Source organism: Sebastes fasciatus, chromosome 22, assembly GCF_043250625.1.
Source record: "Sebastes fasciatus isolate fSebFas1 chromosome 22, fSebFas1.pri, whole genome shotgun sequence".
Taxonomy (NCBI): domain Eukaryota; kingdom Metazoa; phylum Chordata; class Actinopteri; order Perciformes; family Sebastidae; genus Sebastes; species Sebastes fasciatus.
This window is the reverse complement of record NC_133816.1, coordinates 13,318,470-13,339,380: the sequence shown is the minus strand read 5'-3', so window position 1 is coordinate 13,339,380 and position 20,911 is coordinate 13,318,470. Positions and strand designations below refer to the sequence as shown.

The 20,911-nt window shown below is 40.4% G+C and overlaps 1 protein-coding gene across 2 annotated transcripts in view; it reads left to right on the top strand.

The window, feature by feature from the left end:
• The window catches only part of pacs1 (phosphofurin acidic cluster sorting protein 1), a 67,579-nt gene that overhangs the window by 33,042 nt on the left and 13,626 nt on the right, over positions 1-20,911 (top strand). For both annotated transcript variants that reach the window (XM_074624469.1, XM_074624468.1), the window contains exons 2-7: positions 7,521-7,608; positions 9,607-9,696; positions 11,238-11,363; positions 16,423-16,567; positions 16,652-16,743; positions 19,144-19,221. In XM_074624469.1, coding sequence (XP_074480570.1) covers positions 7,521-7,608; positions 9,607-9,696; positions 11,238-11,363; positions 16,423-16,567; positions 16,652-16,743; positions 19,144-19,221 — 619 coding nt within the window. The remainder of the gene's footprint in view (positions 1-7,520; positions 7,609-9,606; positions 9,697-11,237; positions 11,364-16,422; positions 16,568-16,651; positions 16,744-19,143; positions 19,222-20,911) is intronic.

The following is a 20,911-nucleotide window of genomic DNA, read 5'->3' as shown; positions in this document are numbered from 1 at the left end:
TTTCCTAGTAGGAGATTTTTTTTTTTAAATCTTATGGAACCAGCAGCGATTAGAGGAACTGCAACTCGAGGCACTTCCACATCGGCTTTAACGTTCACTTGTGGTGGCTGCGGCTTGGTCCAGACATTATCGATAGTCCAGTTAAAACTGTGGCGGGGAAATCTGTGTGTGTGCTTTATTGATCATGTGTTGTCAAGCGCGCCGTAACTGGAAAGCTGCTCTTCTGATCTCACATTCTCAAGGCAACGTGTTGTTTTACGAAACAGTTGCAGAGGCACGTTACTCAACAAGGACACACAGGGTATCGACTTTCAGATGTGGAACGGAGCATCCGCTAATACTTTTTACAGTTTGTTTAATCCTCAGTAGGTGTCGGAAGGGTGTTGCTGGTGTCAGGAAGTTTGAACAACCACAGAAAAAAAGTACACTTTTGAGTAATTACTACTTTACACCCCCTGAAGTAAACGTCCCACCCAGCTAGAGACCAACAGCTACTTTACTTACAGCTGCTTTTAAGTTTATAGTCCAGGTCTTAAAGGCTCAGTTAATGATGTCACCGTGTGCTCTAGGATACTGTGAGTTTTACATTTACAGATCAAACCATTAATAAAGAGAATAATAGGCAGATTAATCAATAATTAAAATTGTTAGTTGCAGCCCAAATCCTACATTCACTGTTCCTGTTGCTGGAAATACTCACTAGAGCAATGTTTCCCAACCTTTTTTTCTAGGGACACACCCTTTTAAAAAATGACAAACTATTGCGACCCAATTCACAATAGGACTTATCTATAAATCAACGAGTTTTGTTCATTTTTTAAGCAAAAATACTACAAATTCTCTGGTTCTAGCTTCTCTATTGTGAGATTAGTTTGCTGCTTTTCATTATCATATGTGTAGAGCTGCAACAATGAATCGATTAGTTGTCAACTATTAAATTAAACAACTATTTTGATAATCGCTTTATCGGTTTGAGTACATTTTTAAGAACAAAAAGTCTCTAAATTCTCCGACTCAAGCTTCTTAAATGTGAATATTTTCAGCAGATTGAATATCTTTGAGTTGTGGACAAAACAAGACATTTTTGGACGTCATCTTGGGCTTTGGGAAACACTGATCGACATTTTTTTACCATTTTCTGACATTTTATAGACCAAACTACGAATTGATTAATCAATATGCTGAATATCTTTTGGTTTTGAACTGTTGGTCGGACAAATTTAGCAAATTTTAAGATGTCACAAGGAATTATGATCCTGTAAAATCCTGTATTTTTGGACTATTTATAGACCAAACAACTGATAAAAGAATCGGCAGATTAATTGACAATGTAAAGTTTTTCTGGGCACCTATTTATACCTACTTTCTTTTAAAAAGTAAGTCATATTTGAACTTTGAACTTTGTTTGTATACTTTAAATACAATGCAGTTGATCTAAATGCTGAGGTGAAGAGCGAAAGAAAGTTAAGAAAGCGTGACACCAATGCAAGTTTTTCCCTACGACATTATTCTAATAGAACTGTTGAAATTGACATTCAGTGGATAAATACATAAACAAGTATAAAGAACAGTTTCGTGTCCAAGAGATTTAGATCCTATTGGGAATTAATTAAAATCCTGACTTAGCATAGACTCCCCTCACAAGACAAATTGGTTTGTTGTTTTTCCCATTATGCTTTGCGGCCTATAATTACTTCCAGCTGTTTCGGTGTACAGTAGAAGCAGGTTTGTAATTATTTGAGCAAGAAAGACGATACCGTGCTCACATTTCTCCATTCTTTTCTGTACAATCAAATGCATTGTTTTCCTAGACGGCTGTACTGCTCCTCGCCGTCACGCTCCTGTGTATTTTTTTCTTTGAATCCTCCTTTGCTCTCGTCTGTTCTTTTGTCCAGATTGATAATAATGCGTAGTGACTGTCGAGGTGTAGTGACAGGCTGTCGAGGAGACGGTTCCAGGGAAGTGAGAACTGGACCGGAGAGAGGAAGCGTTTGTGGCAGGCGGACTGTTTTGACCTTAACAATGTGATTCCCCTCGTCAGCTGCGATGACAAGTGCTGTAACTGTGTGGCAGTCGAGGCTGGAGCTGATTGTCTCGTCCAGGAGGGGATTTTTACAGTAGTTGAGTAAAGAGTGCAGGGGGCCAGCGCAGAGGTGCCGTGGAAATTTTCCAGTGAGGGAAGTTTCAGAAAATGAATAAAAACAGCAGTTAAGGACCATGGCTGTTATTTCCATTCCTCTTTTTGTTTTTCTACATATTATCAGAGGTGTAGACTCGAGCCAGGTGACTTTAGACTCGACAAAATGTAAGAAAAGACCTGCAACTCGACTTGGACTTTAACACTCATGACTCATGACTTCACTTGGACTTGAGTGTTTTGACTTGAAAATACTTGATACCTTCCCTCCAAACCCAAATATTAAAAAGTAGCCTATGTTATTTTATAAGTGTGTGCATGAAGGCCATCAACTGCCTGGTTGTCAGAGATGTTGAGTTTATTTACTTTTTGAGAGATCCTTTATTGATTTGTTTGGGAAGAGGATTTAGTTGCGGGGAAAGAACTGAACTGAACAAACTGGATTTCTGTCTTTTGTTGTTCATTGCTGAATCCTCAAAAAGTGGTGTTTTTTTGTTGAACTTGGGACTCTGTGTTTTTGGTGAATGTTTGTTTGGGACTTACATTTGATCGTCTTACACTTAATTCCCCAGATCCACTTTGTTTGAACCAATCCGACAGCATCCAATCAAGCTGCAGGTGAAAACCATGAAGAACTAACATTATGTTACTGAGTGCCAGTTGGCACCAGACACTGTGTTGTTAAATGGCATTACATTTGGTAAAGAGTGCATTGTGACTTGTTTAGGACTCGAAACTCAAAGTTTATGACTTGGGACATGACTTGGGACTTGTCAGTCTTGACTTGGGACTTGACTAGGGGCTTTACTAGGGACTTGTCAGTCTTGACTTAGGATTTGACTATGGACTTGACAGTCTTGACTTGGGCCTTGACAAGGGACTTGTTGGTCTTGACCTGGGGCTTGTCAGTCTTGACTTGGGACTTGACTTGGGACTTGTCAGTCTTGATTTGGGACTTGACTATGGACTTGTCAGTCTTGACTTGGGATTTGACTATGGACTTGACAGTCTTGACTTGGGCCTTGACTCGGGACTTGTCAGTCTTGACTTGGGACTTGACAAGGGGCTTGTCAGTCTTGACTTGGGACTTGTCAGTTTCTACATTTGGACTTGGCTAGGGACTTGACTTGGGACTTGTCAGTCTTGACTTGGGACTTGACTAGGAACTTGACTTGGGACATGTCAGTTTTGACATGGGACTTGACTAGGGACTTGACTCTGGACTTGTCAGTCTAGAATTCGGACATGACTATGAACTTGTTAGCCTTGACTCTGGACTTGACTTGGGACTTGACTTGGGACTTGAGTGCAAAGACTTGAGACTTACTTGTGACTTGCAAAACAATGACTTGGTCCCACCTCTGCATGAGGTTACTGTACATGACAGTTCTTCTGTTGTCAGCTGCTTCCTGTGTTCAGAAGATGTTTGATCTGTAACCTAATAGTGGTGAAGAGTCAAACTGAAATTCAGCGTGATGCTTTAATGGAGGGCTCGAGTTTCAGCCGAGTACCGAGGTGGTAATGCAGGAGTCCCACTGGCACTCGCATCCATTTACTGAGCAAAAATGAAGTACAGCTTGGCTATTTATTCAGATTAAGTTCATCTCAAAGGGAATTTGTTGTATCATGCAAGTAGTAATCCACTGAGCAGTTGATTAAAGGACCAGTTTGTGACATTTCACTGGTCCTGATTGTGAGTAGATTTGAGGCCCTGAACAGCGAGCACCGTCAGTATGACATCTTATTTGAGTTTTGATTCATCATATAAGGTCCGAGGAGTTTTAAGGACCCTCCAGAAGCTATAACCTACAGCTACGATGTCCGACGATGAAGGCCCCAGTGGTGTCGTAAACATTTACCGTCTCGTCGGCTCTGTGATTGATCACACTCACTGGGAGGGAGACGCTACCGAGCAGGTACAGACCAATGATGTCGTCCTGCTGATGTGCGCCAGCTGCCAAGATCGAAATCAAATAGCAACTCCCCTGAAAGATGTGTTACAGTTGAAGGGATCCGGAGAGACATGGGAAAATTAATTGTCAACTTTTTTTTGGATAATTGATTAATCGTTTAAGTACTTTTTCAAGCAAAAATCGCATATTGTCTTGTTTCAGCCTCTCGATTGTGAGGATTTGCTGCTTTTCTTTATGTTACGTGGCTTTTTTAAAGGCCAGTTTTTGACCTTTATCCCATCCCTTTCTCTTTAAAACAATGTGGTCTTGAAGCACACAACTTCCAGTTCAGCACTGACTCTACTGTGAGACTGTCTCACTCCTCCCCTATCCGTTTTCCTCCCTAATGGTTTACCCCGTGTGCTCCAGTCTCTCCCAAATCGACCCCTGGCCTCCCGGCCTCCTCTCCACCTTGATTCACTCCACTCTGATCCAGCAGGTGTAAGCAGAAGCTGCACTTAGCTGGCCCTTTTTCTATCAGAGGAGAAATTGATTTGTTTTTTATTCATAGGTTTAGCCTCTCCTGGCCACTTTGATCTGGCGCAGAGAGCCTCGGGACCGAGGAGGACGGTTGCATCAGCAGTCGGGCCACTTGTCCGTTTTTGTTTTTTTTGTTTTTTTTGAGTGTTGGGATGGGAGCGCTGAAAGAAAGATGAAAGGCAGTAAGTGGGGTGTCTCTGGAGGACGGCCCAGGTGAGATGAGAGGGTGGAGAGGTGTGTTTTGGCTCTGTCCACTCTGTCTGCCTTTAATCTAAAGTTGGTGTGTTTGTGTATCAGCACAGTGTCCTGCCTGTGACTATTGATCTGTGTAGCGCTTGGCTGATTGTGCTCATTATCGATGGTATTGATTGCTTTTTCGCTATTGTTCTCAGTCACGTGGAATGGATTATTATGTGATTGCAGGCTATATACAGAGCTTACCCATGGGACATATAGATTCATAGCGTACTGATGGAAGTGAGGCTTTTAAAATGCGATATAAACAGCAGCGGCAGAGAGTTACTGCAGCAGTTTACAGGATGCAGCAACAGTAGCAAAAGAGTGCGCAGCAAGGGCACTGACGGCATATAGCAAAGGTTGCATTGGACACACTGTATGTTACAGTGAGGAGAGGAATATGTCATGTGTCAAGTTGAATCAGCTCATAGCCTTTGCTTCATTATTTAGTGATTTTAAGTTTATAAAATCGCAGAATATAATGAAAATTGTACCTGATCCAAAGGTGACGCATTCATATTGCTTATTTTATTCACCCACAGCCCAAAATAGGTTCTAATTAAAATGCTATAAAACACAGAAAAGCAGCACATTTTCATTTAAGGGATGATAGGATTTCATCATGATCGCGATTAAAAAACACACAATAATTGATCGTTGTGAATTTCCATTATCTGGATAATCATGAGTATTCTCATGAGTGACTTAAAAAGCTGTCTAGCTGCTTGCTATCATCATAGAGAAGTGAAAAATAGAGCCTGATTTACAATGTTGCTATTATTTATTTATTTGTATTCTTTATTTATGCAGGAGGACTTTGAGTCATGATTACCTTACTTAAGATTGTTTGTTTTTCATAAAAAATGATGTTCTCTAAAATAAGATGTGCCCTATCTGTGATGCAATCAAATGTTTGTTTGTTAACTAAATGTAAGGTTAAGTGATTCCAGGTTGCTTTAGTGCCATTTTAACAGTTTAAGCATGTTTTGATGTTTATTGGGATAATACCGCAATTATTTTGGCCAGGATAATCATGACATGAAATTTTCATATCGTTCCGTGTCTACTTCATATTTGAGAAGTTGGACCCAGGAAAGTTTGGGCATTTTTACTTAATAAATGACTTAAACGTTTACTTGGTTATCATTTTTTTTTGCAACAGTAGTACATACTATATTTGTCCTATGTATCCCTTCATTTTTTCCCACGTATTGTATTTTTTATTTTATCCTGATGATGTAGACGAGGGAATAGTGCATTTTCTATATATATTTTTTAATTCTTTCAAATTTTATATTTTTAATTTTTTAATTTTCTTTAATAATTTTTTTTTTTATATAATTTTACAATATATATATTTGTAATTTTATTTATGTAATTTTAATTATATATATTATATATATATTTTTGCTGATTTATTGGTTTTCTTTTACTGTTTTTGTAAACTGCTTACATGGACCTTGGCAGTTAAATGTCTTATTGTATGTTATCATACTTTATGATGTGTAAAATAAGCATTTTTTGTTTCTCCTCTCCTCCTTTGTCCTGGAAAAAAAAGCTACCTTTTTATTTTTTTACATTTGCGATGTCACGTCTTTGTGTCAGCCTCTTTCATTCTCACATCTCTATTGTCTCTGTTGATGTGTCCCTCGATCTTCACGTCTCTCTTGTTTCTTCATTGTCTGACTGCTTTCTTGTTTCCTCTCTGTATTCATCTCCACATCTCCTCTTTGTATTTGCCATCTTCCTCCCTGTCTCTTTCTTCTCTTTTCTGTCTGCTCCTTTGTGTCAGTCTGTCTTTGCCTTTTTCCCTGCGTGTCATTCATTCACAGAATATTCTCTATCTCTGTATTTTTTACTTTGTCTTCAGTCTGAATCCCTCCAGGCAGCTCCTGCAGCTCTGTTTCAGTGGTTTGCTTTCTGTCTCTAAAGCCCTGGAGATGAAATATTGAACAGACTGACCCTTTGGCTGCACAGCTGCTGTTTGGGTGTTTGTGTCTTTTTCTCTGATTCCATTTCACTTCTTTAAGTGCTTCTGGTCTTTTATGTATCTCTGAGTGTGTACCTTGTGTGTATTTTTGTGCGTGAAGCGGTAGGAAACTTGTGGCTGATTGTTTCTTCACAAATCGAACACATCAAGCATCATTTTGTGTTTGTGTGCGCTGACGTAAGTGACGGCTTCAGCTGGAAAAAAGGACATTTTGCAAAAAATAGCAAACGGTTTTCAGTCCCATCGGAGGCATAATTGAATCTTTTTTTTTTTTTAACAGCTTGTCATCAGAAACAAACACTAAGCTGCACTAAAGGTCTCTTCTAGTGTCACTTTTCATTTTATTTCTGCTGTAGTTGACGGTCCGCTGGAGAGTCAGAGAGGGAAGATGAAGCAGAAAGAGGATGACACATGCTGCTGCTTTTCCATTGTTTTCGTGCAGTTGCAATAATGCGCAGTAACTCCCCAGCGAAGCTCTTTTCATGCGTCATCAATCAAAAATAAACACAAGAAACTTAGAGCTTGTCATCAAACCATGCATTGTTTTAGAGGTTTGTTTCTGTTGTCTTTGAATTAAAGGTTACCATTTGACAGCTTCTCATCCAATTTGCGGTTTCCCAGAGGAATAAATGTTCATCACAAGGAATTATATAAGTAAGGAGTACGAAGGGCGGAGTACCATGATGTTTTCTAATAAGTCGTCTTTTTTGTGTTTTGTCTCCAGGCTGTTCAACCTGACTCTGAAGAAGCTGATCATGCTGAAGGAGCTGGATAAAGACCTCACCTCCGTGGTCATCGCCGTCAAACTGCAGGTACGAGATATCTCTACAGTCGGACAATGAAATGGACAGAACAGCAGGATGGTAACCATAACAACCCTAACTGCTGAAATAGATTTGGTTTCATTCACAAAATGCATACTTCTGTACATGGACATACAATCCAAAATAACGTGAAATGATCCAATAATGAAACAGAAAGATAACTGATTTATTTAGGTAACCTTAAAACTATACCTGATACCCCAGTTTCTCCCAATTTAGGATATTTAATCATGTAGACCACAACATACAGTATATACCAGTAGTTTAATCAATAGAACTGTTTAGATTTATTTATTTATTTTTTGTTTCTCTCTTATACTTGTATCTATGTTTGTTCTATACCAATAATAATTCATTATTTCTATATTTATCACTATTAGTTTTTGTCAATCTGTATTTATGGCAGGGCCCGGATAAGGAATAGTTTGGGAGCTCTGTTTCTCTTCACATGCCACTCCAAATGTTAAAAGGGTTTTTGGGTATATATATGCTTATTATGTTTGCATGTTGTATTTTTCTTTTTTTTTTTATTCTTTTGACATTGGGTACGGCTAAATGTGACATTGTTTATATTTTTTCTGTTTTCTTTCTGCTCCAAGGTGAGTGTAGTCCATGTTTAGGCAGGTGGGACGGGTAGTGGACATGTTATTTGTTGTGTATATATATATTTTTAAAAAAAAGGAAGTATTATTTTAAGTGCATGTTCAACATTTTCCAAATAAAATTATAATTTGTATTAAAAAAAAAAAAGAAGTTTAAAGGTTGCATTAAATTTACACATCCAAATCCCAGTGAACCTAGAAATGTTAATAAAAGTAAAGAATCAGCATTATCATCATCGCAGCAACAATGTTAAAATATTACAAGCCAAAAAACAACCAAAAGTAGCGCCAGAATAAGCATATCATTCATAATTTTTACTGAATTAATGTCTGATTATCTTTCCTGGAATTAAATGAAGCCCCATCAGTGACGTAGTCAACAGCTTTTCACGCTTCGCTTCGATTTGGCAATTATTTGTTTGGCTCTAATCAGCATAATTGTATTTTAGGACTAAAAGAATTTCCCTTTCTTTAAGTGAGCTAAACCAGTAGACCAGTAGATGTTGAAATGCTGCTGAATAAACCACCAAATGAGCATATTTTTTTTAAAGTTTCTTTTTCTGTAGGAGTCGTTTATCATTTTGTCGAGTCAGGTTATTGGATCTGGACTCACTTCCTCTTCTTTGTTTACAGCCAAAACACTTCTGCAGCTCCTCCACAGTTGTGTTCTCTAAATGACCTTTTTTCTTATTCTTGAGGGGAGGAGTTCATGTTTCTTAGTATTAAAAGTCTAGTATTCAATTTTTGACACCTTTCTGACTGCAGAGGTAGCCAATTTGGTAAAAGTTAACGTGGATATTGTCAGATTTGGTCTGCTGATGTTCCACAAAATACAGTTCAGATGGGAAAATAAGAGTTTATCAATGTTTACTTCATCTGGATTTGGTGTATTCCTTTAATTATTCACCTCTGCTGCTCCGTTGCACTCTTAGTGTGTTCTCCATCATCTCCATTATTTCCATAATTGAAGAAAAACAACAAATTCCTTCTAGTTTTTGACACATGATACAATTTAACGCTCCCAGTTTCTGCTCCTCAGCTTGTTTTCACTCGTCTCCATCATCTCCATCTTGTTTTTCTATCTCCGTAAACCAATTATTTCTCTGCTGTTTCTGTCCCATTTTAATTCTTCTTCCACGCTGCTCAATCTTCCCCTCTCTTCCCCCCTTCTATCAGTCAGTTTCCTCTTCTACACCTCCCTCTGTCTCGACCTCCTTTTCCTCCCACGCTCCTCTCGCTGCATGTGGTTGATGAGGGTTCATTGTTTTGACTCTGCTGGAGTTAGCCGGGGGAGGCTAACGGTAATCGTTCCATCTTCTCCCCAGCTCTCATGACGTTCTCTCTCTCTCTCTTTTGTCTCTCGTCTTTTGTGTCGCCTACTCAGGGCTCCAAGCGGATCCTTCGCTCCAACGAGATCCTGCTGTCCTCAGCGGGACTGACAGAGACCGACCTGCAGCTCACCTTCTCCCTGCAGGTAAACACAAACACAAGGTTCAGTGGGGTCAGCTGCCTGTCAGTCAACAGCAAACTTTGTTCTTGTACTTTTAGATAAGAAATAAAGAAATTCTTCCTTATGAATAGTTGTACTCACATTAACAAAAATGCATTCACTCAAATGCACTTCAATTCTTAAAGGTCCCATATTGTAAAAAGTGAGATTTTCATGTCTTTTATGTTATAAAGCAGATTTAAGTGCTATATAAATACTGTTAAACTATCAAAACACTCAATATACGGAGAAATACACACAGCCCGTATTCAGAAATTGTGCGTATGAAACAAGCCGTTAGGATTTCTGCCCATTTGTGATGTCACAAATATACAATATTTAGACCATTACACGGTTTTAAACGTAAACATTCTAAATGTGTCCCAGTTTATTTCCTGTTGCAGTGTATGTAAATAACATCAGCTGACAGGAAGTAAACATGGACTCAAACTGTTGCCTAGCAACGCAATTCTGTTGCAATGCACTAAAACGGAGCGTTTCAGACAGAGGGTAAATACAGGTATATTCAGGCAGACAGTATGAGGAAAATAAAGTGTTTTTTTTAACATTACAGCATGTAAACTTGTCTAGTAGAAACACAAAATACAAGTATGAACATGAAAATGAGCACGATATGGGACCTTTAACTCTAAAGGTGGAAATGTTACGAGAGGTAAATGATCCAAAGTTAACATCTTTGATGTGAAGCTGGACTATTTAAGAAAGTGTAATATTTACAATGTTCATCATCTACTTAACATGTTAGCATAATGCTAATTAGCACTAAACACAAAGTCATTAGTTTTGTAAAATGTTGATTCAATTTATTGCAAAAGAACAAAGAAAATTTAAATGTAAATATTTTGGCTAACTCCTTTTAATAGTGTGTTTATCCAAAATCAGCATCTATTAATTAGCTTTTCTATGTTGCTACGTGTAGCAAACATCAGACCCCTGCATGCATCGACACTCATCCAGCGTTTTACATTCACTACCTCTGTGCATTCAGGCCGAGCACGGTTAATGTAACTCCCAGCGGGGTTTCCACTGCTCTAAATCATCCTTTCCTATTTCCACGTTTCTAAATGCTGCTAAAAGGTCAGGGAGTTTCTCTCTCTGGATCGCAGCGTGTGCAGCGAGCCAGGCATTATACATTATACATTTAACTCTGTACAGCAGCAGCACTGCAGAGAGGAGGCCTACTAAAGCCGAGCGGCGGACTGATTTCACGGCTTTGAACATTGTCACAGGCGTCGGTTGTGTTCCATTTATAGTGCAGCCGGTGAGATCCGTAATGACGGGTTATGTCATAGCGAGGATGTGACTAAGTGGTTCGACACTATAGGACGCCGGAGACAGGTCAGCGGGTGTGACCGACTTATGCAACGATCGGCCTGATTATCACGACCTGGGGGAACAAATGTCACCCGTCCGAACCCGTCTAGCGAGTCGCCCACCTGTCAGCTGTTCTGTGCATGTGTTCGCTTACTGTGTTTGTGTGTATTTATATGTATTTGTACCCGCAGTACCCGCACTTCCTGAAGAGGGACGCCAACAAGCTTCAGATCATGCTGCAGCGACGGAAGCGGTACAAGAACCGGACCATCCTGGGCTACAAGACCCTGGCCCTGGGACTCATCAACATGGCCGAGGTATCACAACTCCACTCAACTCTTAAACACTGGAATGCAACACGTCACTGTTCAGGGCCTCACACAAGTGATTTTGTGATGTTCAGCTTTAAAACTGAGTCCTCTACAACCCCCCGAAATATCGATTGCGTTAAAGAAATTAGTGGTGTTAAAACAATTTTGCGTTAACGCGTTATTATCACGTTAACTTTGATCTGTTGTTACTGATAATCAATTAAATATTCAGCCCAGGGCTACAACTCACAATTATTTTCATTGTTGATTAATCTGTAGATTAATTTCCCAATTAATTGATTAGTTGTTTGGTATATAAAATGTCAGAAAATGTTGATTAATGTTTCCTAAAGCCCAAGATGACGTCCTCAAATTTCTTGTTTTGTCCTCAACTCAAAGAAATTCAGTTTACTCACATAGAGGAGTAAAGAAACCAGAAAATATTCACATTTAAGAAGCTGGAATCAGAGAATTTTGACTTTTTTCTTTAAAGTACGTAAAGTACGATAAACAGTGTCGTCTTGCAGCTGCAGACAAAACTATTAGATTTATAGGGACACTAAGAAAATGGGTTTGCTCCTCTAAAAAAGTCCTTGTATTTAATTTAATTAAAGTGTAAAACAACAATAAAACTGAACCAAAAATCTGTTCATTTGCACACTGATACAGAATAGGCAGAGGAAAGACTCTTCTTTCCAGCTGCTCGCCACATTGTTGTGTACTTTCAGCACCTCCACAGCAGCAGATGGAGGTTAAGCTGCATGTTTGAAAGCAGCTGCGAGTTGTCGAGTCAGCGGATTCTCGTCCTCTTCTGCCACACAAGCGTCCCAGCTGATCTGAGCTGTTGACCCAACAAACTACCGGTCACGGGCTCATTTCCCTAAACAGGCTGCCTCTGCCTTCTGCTTCAGCATCACAGCAAACTGATTTCTAACCTAATATCAGCCAGAATATAATGAAAGGTCTCCTCTCATGCAGATCTATTCTTCCATATTGCTCTTTTTATTCACAGCGCTGCCTCTGAAAACATATTTACTGCTAACCTTCATTTAACCTTCACCCAAACTCAATTCAAGCAAGTGCACTTTAAAGTAAAACTCTGATTTCGATCTTTGGCCTCGCGTTCATTTTCTCTGCCGCCGTAAAATGTCGCCATAAATGTCGGCATAAATCAAACTCCCAATAAAGTTTTAGCCTCCTCACAATTCTTCGTCTCTCTCAATATGAAACCGTTATAAAAGGGCTGTGATTTACGGTGTCTGTACTTATGGGCGCACATGTGGATGTTCCTCGGACTTTATGAATATCAGGTGGCTCTCGAAAGACCTTGAACAAACTGGCTCGCAACAAAACAGACAGAAAAGGACATAAAATACAGACTTGATGAAGAAGTGTGAAGAAAAGAGTCTTTTATCAGGAGCAAATGAAACAAAATACAACAGAATAAGCTGAATAGAGAAACAGTTCTTGTGAACTCTGAGTCAAACTGCACAGAAAAGGCTTTTTTTAATCTAAAATAGTGCGTTGCTCCAGTCTTTGGCCTGCTGACTATGCGAGGCCGCCCCTGCATGTAAAATAAAGTCAAATTTTATTCATGAAGCTCTTTCAGCAGACAGGTTGTGCTTTGCAGAGGGCAAAGGACACAAATGCAGACTCACACGCATGATAGGTTCAATCTCATTTCCTTGGCAGGCACAGTAAAAGTCTGAACTCTGCCCAGAGCTGTGTGTGTGTGTCAGAAGAATAGCATGCTATAGGGGACACACTCACTCATTCATGCAGTCCTAACAGAAGTCACAACGATATGTCACTTTGACGGTGCTGCTTTAACATGACAGTAGTTTCCACTGACTCGTTGTGAGGATGAACTGCTGAACCAGGAATGCTTTGCCTATAAACTTGCGCTCTTACAGAGTAAAACATTGTAAAAGCCTCAAGAGGTCATCACAGAACAGTTCCATGTTTAATTTACCCTCATTTCCCATGAGTCGTGTTTATATGCGACATACTGAAATGCAGCTGGATTTAAGGGTAGAGCTGCAACCAACAATTATTTTCATTATCAATTAATCTGCCGATAATTTCTTGATTAATCGTTTAAAGGGACAGTGTGTAGGATTTGGCGGCATCTAGTGGTGTGGTTGCAGATTGCAACCAGCTGAGTACTCCTCCGCTCACTCCTCCCTTTCCAAGACTGCGGTAACGTGAGCCGCCCAGTGCAAAACGGTGGTAATGCCGTTCTCCTCGCTCGGCGGCTGGTGGTACCACGGTTTTGCACTCAGCGCCTCACGTTACCACGGTTTCATAAGCGTGTCGGAGAACTACGGTGGCCTTCGGGTAATGTAAAAACGCAAAAGGCTCTCGCTAGAGCATACTTGTATTTTGGGTTTCAACTAGAATATGTAGATCATTACATTACATGATTTATTGTTCAAAAAATGCGTAACCCTTTGCTTTCACCTTCTGTTTGAAACTAACTAATATATAACGTAAATGTGTTACTTGGTGTCATCACCACGTTACGGAAGAAAAAGGCAGGACTTCAATCAAGGCATTTCAGGCAGCTCAGCAGCAGTGTTTCTCCCTTCGGCATTGACTTTGGGCTTTGTAACTTTGCCAACCTTTTACATGCACAAAAAACTATATAACACACGAAAGGAAAGGGAAAAAGCACAAAAGCATAATAGGTTCCCTTTAAAGTCAAGAAAAGGAAATAGGGTGCAAACTGCACACTAAAGTGTCCCTTTAAAATTTGCAAAGTTTCCGGTTTTATTGAAGTCACTAGTTAAGGGAGGTTGTAAAAAAATTACTGGTTGTTACTTTTATGTGCGCCTTGAAGTCACCACTAAAGAAGTAAATGTGAGTGTGATCACATAAAAATGACGGGTTCTAAAATGTTTTTTTTCATTTATGGTTCATGTGCTTTTATGATGCTGAAGAGTCATCTTTAATTTTACTGAGACTTTTAAAGGTAACGGTGTTGCTACTGCAGTTTGTTTTGCCAACAACACCCATAAAGATCTTAAGTAGCCAGAAACTTTTGCTGCACCGTTTCCTTGGAAACACATTAAAAAACTGCTTATATACAGTCTATATACAGCCGACAGTGTATGCAGCCTTTGCAGTTGCTCCTGCTCGTTATTTTTTCAAACTTTTAGCTTTGTTCGATTTGTTTCATAGTAACTTATTTAAGCTGCGCCCTCTCTAAACATGCTTGTAGAGAGACTTTTGGTCTGTTTGTTCACTGTGGAGTTACTCCTTTCATTCCACTTTTCAGCATTTAGTATTTACTTACATATAAGCATTCTGTATTTACTTAATTGCACTGTGGTTATTTGTTATATATTGCACGTCTTAATACAAATATTTATACATATTTCTTATATTCCCCTTTTTAATTCTCAATATATTATTAATTTAATTAATATATATTTCAATTATATTGTAGCATTATGTACATAATTTACATGTTATATACACCTTTATTTATATTTTCTTGCATTTCATTATGTTTATGCAATAGCAAATGTAAATACCCCAATTTCCTCCTTTGGAACAATAAAGTATTTCTGATTCTGATTATATATATATTATATAAGCAATTTTCAACACATTTTTAATCATGCAACATTTCATTTATCTAGCATTTTCTCTGCCTCAAATTGAATTTTGCTTCCAAACTGTCACCCGTAACACGTAACGCTGTGCTGTAATGGAAAATGAAAAAAGTCACATTTAAACGCTGTTATTATCTGCGTGATAGAAGTTTTTAGAAAGAATTCACTGCATGTTTCTGCGCATAATGCATTTCATTATTCAACGCAGTAGTTTGACTCTGTGGGCTCTTTTTTAATGGATTTTTTAAAGCAGTGCCAGAGTTTCAGAAGATGAACCTGAAGAGGATCTCAGGCTTTTCATGGTGAAAACTGGCACCAGTGTTCCTCATTGAATATGTGCATCTTTGTGATTGTTGCCTCGTCAGATTTGCATAATTGTCTTCCTAACTGGAAAATGGTTCAAATTAGCAGCTGCAAGCTGGAAGCTACCGACAGCATTTGAAGCATCTGAAGCAGGTTAGCTGAACCTGAGCCAAGCGACTGGATGTGCGGCAGTAATGTCTATCTTTAATGTGCGGCTCAGGCTGTCTCCATAATAAGCTGCTCAGACTTCATTAACTCTCCGAGTGTGACCAGACTGCTGAGAGAGGCTGGATGTCACTCAGTTAGACGCACAAACACACACACGCTGGAGACGTGATGCTGCAGAGAAATTCATATGTTTTCTGTGTCGGTGACAGCTTCTGGTTTCTTTTAATCCTTGACTGCTATTTTTGTTTATCGTCTTCGGCCTTGTTTTTTGTCCTCGTTCCTTTATCATCCTCTTCTCAACATCTGCTTCACGTCCGTCCTCATTTCTTTTCTCTCCGTCTAACCTGTCTCTCTGTGTTTCTCTCTTGTCTACAGAGCATTTATTTCCGTCTCTCGTCCTCTAATGCTGTTTAAATCATGTCCTGTGTTTATCCCTGCTGTGTCTATACGAAGACGATTTCTTTTTCCGGAATATTTCTGGTAGAAGTTTATGCGTCTGACTTTCTTATCTTCAATAATTGTCTTGTTTCCATTCGCATGCAAATATATTTAAGCATTCAGATGCATCTCATTTAAAGGGATAGTTCGGGTGGTTTTTGAAGTTGGGTTGTATGAGGTACTTATTCATAGTCAGTGTACAGTAGATGACCGTCATCTACTGTAGGTAATACACTGACTATGGATAAGTACCTCATACAACCCAACTTCAAACCACCCGAACTATCCCTTTAAGTAAAAACATTAGTTAATTGAAACCAACTTTCAGAGTTAGGGAAAAATTAAGAAACCTGTAAAACACCACTTTGACAAAAACATTTTAATATTTCACTTTGTGCTGCCCCCAATTTGCTATTTTTAAATGTTGAAAAGCATCATGTGAAGAACACGGCATCATCTCGTGTGCTTTTCCTAAAAGTCAAATGGATAAAACAGAAAATGCAGCTCGCTCCAACGTTGTATGTCTCCTCTGCGTCCAGGTGATGCAGCACCCCAGCGAGGGCGCCCAGGTCCTGGGGCTCCACAGCCAGCTGAAGGACGCCTCGGTGCCCGTCGCTGAGATCAGAGTCTACTCCCTGTCCAGCCAGCCCATCGACCACGAGGGACCCAAAGCTAAGATGTCTGGTAAGCACATCATTTTACCACATCTGTCTGTCTCTCTCTCTCCCTGTCTGTCCTCCTCTCCACTAACGTCCTCTGTCTCTCCAGATCGCTCTCCGGACATCGACAACTACTCCGAGGAGGAGGAAGAGAGCTACTCGTCGGAGCAGGAAGGCAGCGACGACCCCATTCATGGACAGGTGAGTTCCGAGAAGCAAAAACAATGTGGTTGCATTTGTCCTTAATATGTCCTGTGATGTACGGCTTTAAATAGCTCCGTGCTACATTTTGTTGAGTCCTCTACAGTTTTCAACAGTGATTTGTATGCCTCTGCGCCAGCAACAGCCGCGGCCAGAGAAAGGCCGCTACTATGGCGTTGTCTGGTCTGGGAGTTGTCCGTGTTTTTGTCTTTCAACTTTAATCCTTTCACATCCTTTCGACATCTCAGAAACGTCTGAGATGTACGTAAACGTCCACTTGGACTCAAGGATGAACTGATTAGAATTTGATGGTCAAAGTTCAAAGGTCAAGGTCACTGTGACATTACGTCTGTTCCATTTTCGTGATATCTCAGGAACACTGTAAGCAAATTTCTTCAAATTTTGGCACAAATGTCCACTTGGACTCAAGGATGACCTGATTGGGGTTGCTGAACTGAAGGTCACTGTGACCCCTCAAAACACGTTCAAGAATTCAGGTGCTAATTAATGACAATTTTACACAAATGTCTTTTGGCAATGTATGTCCACTCTGATTAGTACAGAGCAGGGTTAGTGGTGAAATATAACGCATCCTATCGGCTTTCCATGCTGTTGGTCAGAAACAATCCTCCCTAGAACATGTAAATGTGTGTTTTTCTCATTCAAAGTGAGTAGTGTCTTCGTCTTTGGCCACACCACTGCCATCTTTATTCGTCCCTGCTGCAGAGGTTGAATGAGCTGGGGACAAGTTCAAGTTTTCTCTTTTATCATGTCACCTTCTTTCTCTCGGCTTATGAGTGAGAGAGAGAGGGTGACGGTGCGAGGGGAATCGGCAGCACCCATCGGTGCGAGGAGATTGGAGGAGAGCTTGAAAGGAGCAAACAGACAGCGGAGAGAGATAAGAAGGGAGCAACAAGGCTTTGGAGGCCGGATTGAAAAGGCTGAAAGGAGGGATGAGCGGAGGAGAGGAGGGAAGGAGGGGGGGAGTTGATGGTAGAGGGGTGAGGGAAGCTGCTGCAGGACCGGAGCAGTGAGACGAGACACAATAAAGGGAAAGAGAGCAAATCGGTCACGGCTGCTTTATAATTAGGATCTTTTTTTTTTGGTAGTTCTGGCCATAATAATATAGTCACTGAGTTAATTGCTCAAATCTGAGACCATGGCAACAGTCGCTAAAAAACTTAAACTGACTTAAAGGAGGACTTAAAGGAGCAGTGTGTAACATTTCATTTCGGGGGATATATTGGCAGAAATTGAATATAGAATTTATAATTGTGTTTCCATTAGTTTATAATTACCTGAAACTAAGAATCGTTGTGTTTTCATTAGCTTAAAGGGAGGAGTGAGCGGAGGGGTACTCAGTTGGTTGCAATCTGCAACCACACCACTAGATGCCACCAAATCCTACACACTGCACCTTTAAACACACGCAGTCTGACCTCTTATGTTTCTTGCCCTGTTTGACTTTGTTTTAGCAATGTCACCATGATCCCAGACCTCAGCAGTACAATGTTATCAGAACCGATAGAAACAATGGCCAACATTTTTAAATTGAAAAATAAGGCTGGTATTTTTCTTTATGTCAAAACTAAGAAGACCCTTTCATAGTCCATATCTCTAAACACACTGACTTCCTTAACCTGTCTGTTCACCTGGTTTCTACTAGGGCTGCACGATTTTGAAAAAATATCTAATTGTGATTATTTTGACTGATATTGCAATTGGAGGGAATAATAATTTTTACGTAATTATTCTTGTGATTTCGATAAAAGTTTGATTAATTGTGCAGCCCTAGTTTCTACTAAAGTTGTAAGTCTTTAAAAAAGGCTCACAAACTTTTTTGAATGTTTCATACATACTTCAGAGTTACATTGTGATTGTGGTTACAATACACATTTAATTCCATTTACATCCCAGAAATATCTTTGCGCACAGGTAATTTGTAATAATTCAACATGACTTAGTATCTCTGCCCAGGAAGAGATGGTTTTTCCATTTCATTTTTAGAAGTCTCAGTATTTCTCAACAGCTGGGCGCTGAAGTTTTTATCAAACGTCACTCAAACAAGAGTAAATAGTGCATTTGTTGGGGACTATTTTAAGCTGTGGATTAATATACTACATTTGCATTGGTGCTTATCAGCAGCACCCGGACAGTGTCCTGTTTATGGGATGGATTACAACAAATCACAATGTCACCAAGTGCAACAATAGAAGCTCCCAGACTTTACTTGTTCGTCGGATCAATTCATTGTTGCTTTTGGTCTTTTAATGGGATTTGTTGACAGTTTAAAACCTCTCTCTACTTTCTTTCTTTTGCTTTCCTCCTTCCCCGATCGGGCATTTTTCCTCTCCCTCCTTTTTTCCCTACTTGCTCCTCTTCCTTCTCCCTCTCTCTCAGTATCTATTTGACGAAGAAGATGAGGTGAGGAAGAAGAAGCCGAGGCGCAAGCTTCCTTCCAATGCCGCCATCACCAGAGTAAGAATCGCCTCGTCTTCCCTCCCTCCCTCCCTCCCTCCCTCCCTCGCTCCCTCTATCTGTCTGGTTTTCTATCTGGGCTACTTGAAAGCAATTTGCGACCAAACCTGCTTCGTGAAACAGCCCTTTCAAAATAAAATTGATTCGACTGAACTCCCCAACCTTCCTCCTCATCTTCCTCTTGTCTCACCTCATTCAACCTCTCCTCCTTATCTTCTCCCCTCTCCCTCCCTCCTCTGTCGTCAGTTTTTCTATAAATCCATTTTCTCCCTCTCATTCTCGGTAATTCAGGCCAATTTTCCGGGAGGAAAACATTGAAACAAGTTACCACAAGCTCCCACAATAACATTAACCGCTTCCTGGGGTGCATCGACACACACGCACACACACATATACATACACAAACACTCAGCAGGAGCACAGATTAACACACTACAATGTGTGTGCGTGTGTAGCAGCAGGAGTTTGTCCCAGCAGGTTATTAATGGAGGTCTCGGTGAGATTGTCACTTCTGCTACCCAACACCACCGCCTGTGGTCAACACACACACACACACACACACACACACACACACACACACACACACACACACACAAAATAACCATCATTTCTGCACCGCAGGAGTCGAAGAACACACACACACATATTGAACATAAGCACACACTCAAAAGGCATTACAGCAGACCCTCTGCCCTGTAAACACACATAGAGAAACTTTTATGTCCTCAGCAGAGTCCAGTATAAGGTCGACCCTCTCCACTATCTAGCTGCAAGTTAGGACACGACCTCCAAAACGCAACAGCTCTCTACAGCCACTCAGACATCCACTCAGACGTCCACTCAGACATCCACTCAGGTTGCTGATGAAAGCTGAGTTTTAACCAAAAACACCCAGATTTTAACTTGTAAGAAGATGTTAAAAAAACGAAGATGGCGACCGCCAAAATTCAAGATAGCAACGGCCAAAAACCAAGATGGCAACGGCCAAATACCAAGATGTCGACGGCCAGAAACCGAGATGGCGACGGCCAGAAACCAAGATGTCGACGGCCAAATACCAAGATGTCGACGGCCAGAAACCGAGATGTCGACGGCCAGAAACCGAGATGTCGACGGCCAGAAACCGAGATGGCGACGGCTAGAAAGCGAGATGTCGACGGCCAGAAGCCGAGATGGCGACGGCCAAAACCTAAGATTGCGACAGCCACAATGCTGAACTCAAGGCTTCTAATCATAATGCTGTGAGGGCAGTAATGTGAATAGAGGTGGAGCCAATGTAAACACCATGAGAATTATCCTATAGCATGATATTTATAATTCCATATCAATATAGTATATCACCCAATTTTCTGCTAAATCATTTATGGATCGAATGGGGCGGCAGTAGCTCAGTCCGTAGGGACTTGGCTTGAACTGAACCGGAGACCCTCCGGTTCCCGTCCCCGCACGGACCAAGTAGTGAGTGTAAACTGGTAGCTGGAAAGATGCCAGTTTGCCTCCTGGGCACTGCAGAGGTGCCCTTGAGCAAGGCCCCAAACCCCCAACTGCTCGGGGCGCCTGTCAGGGGCAGCACCCTCGCTCTGACATCTCTCCATTAAAGCATGTATCTTGTGTCCTGTTTGTGCAATGTGTGTTTTTAGGGCCTGTGTGTACTGTGTAAAAAAAATAACAGAATGAAAAAATGTAATTT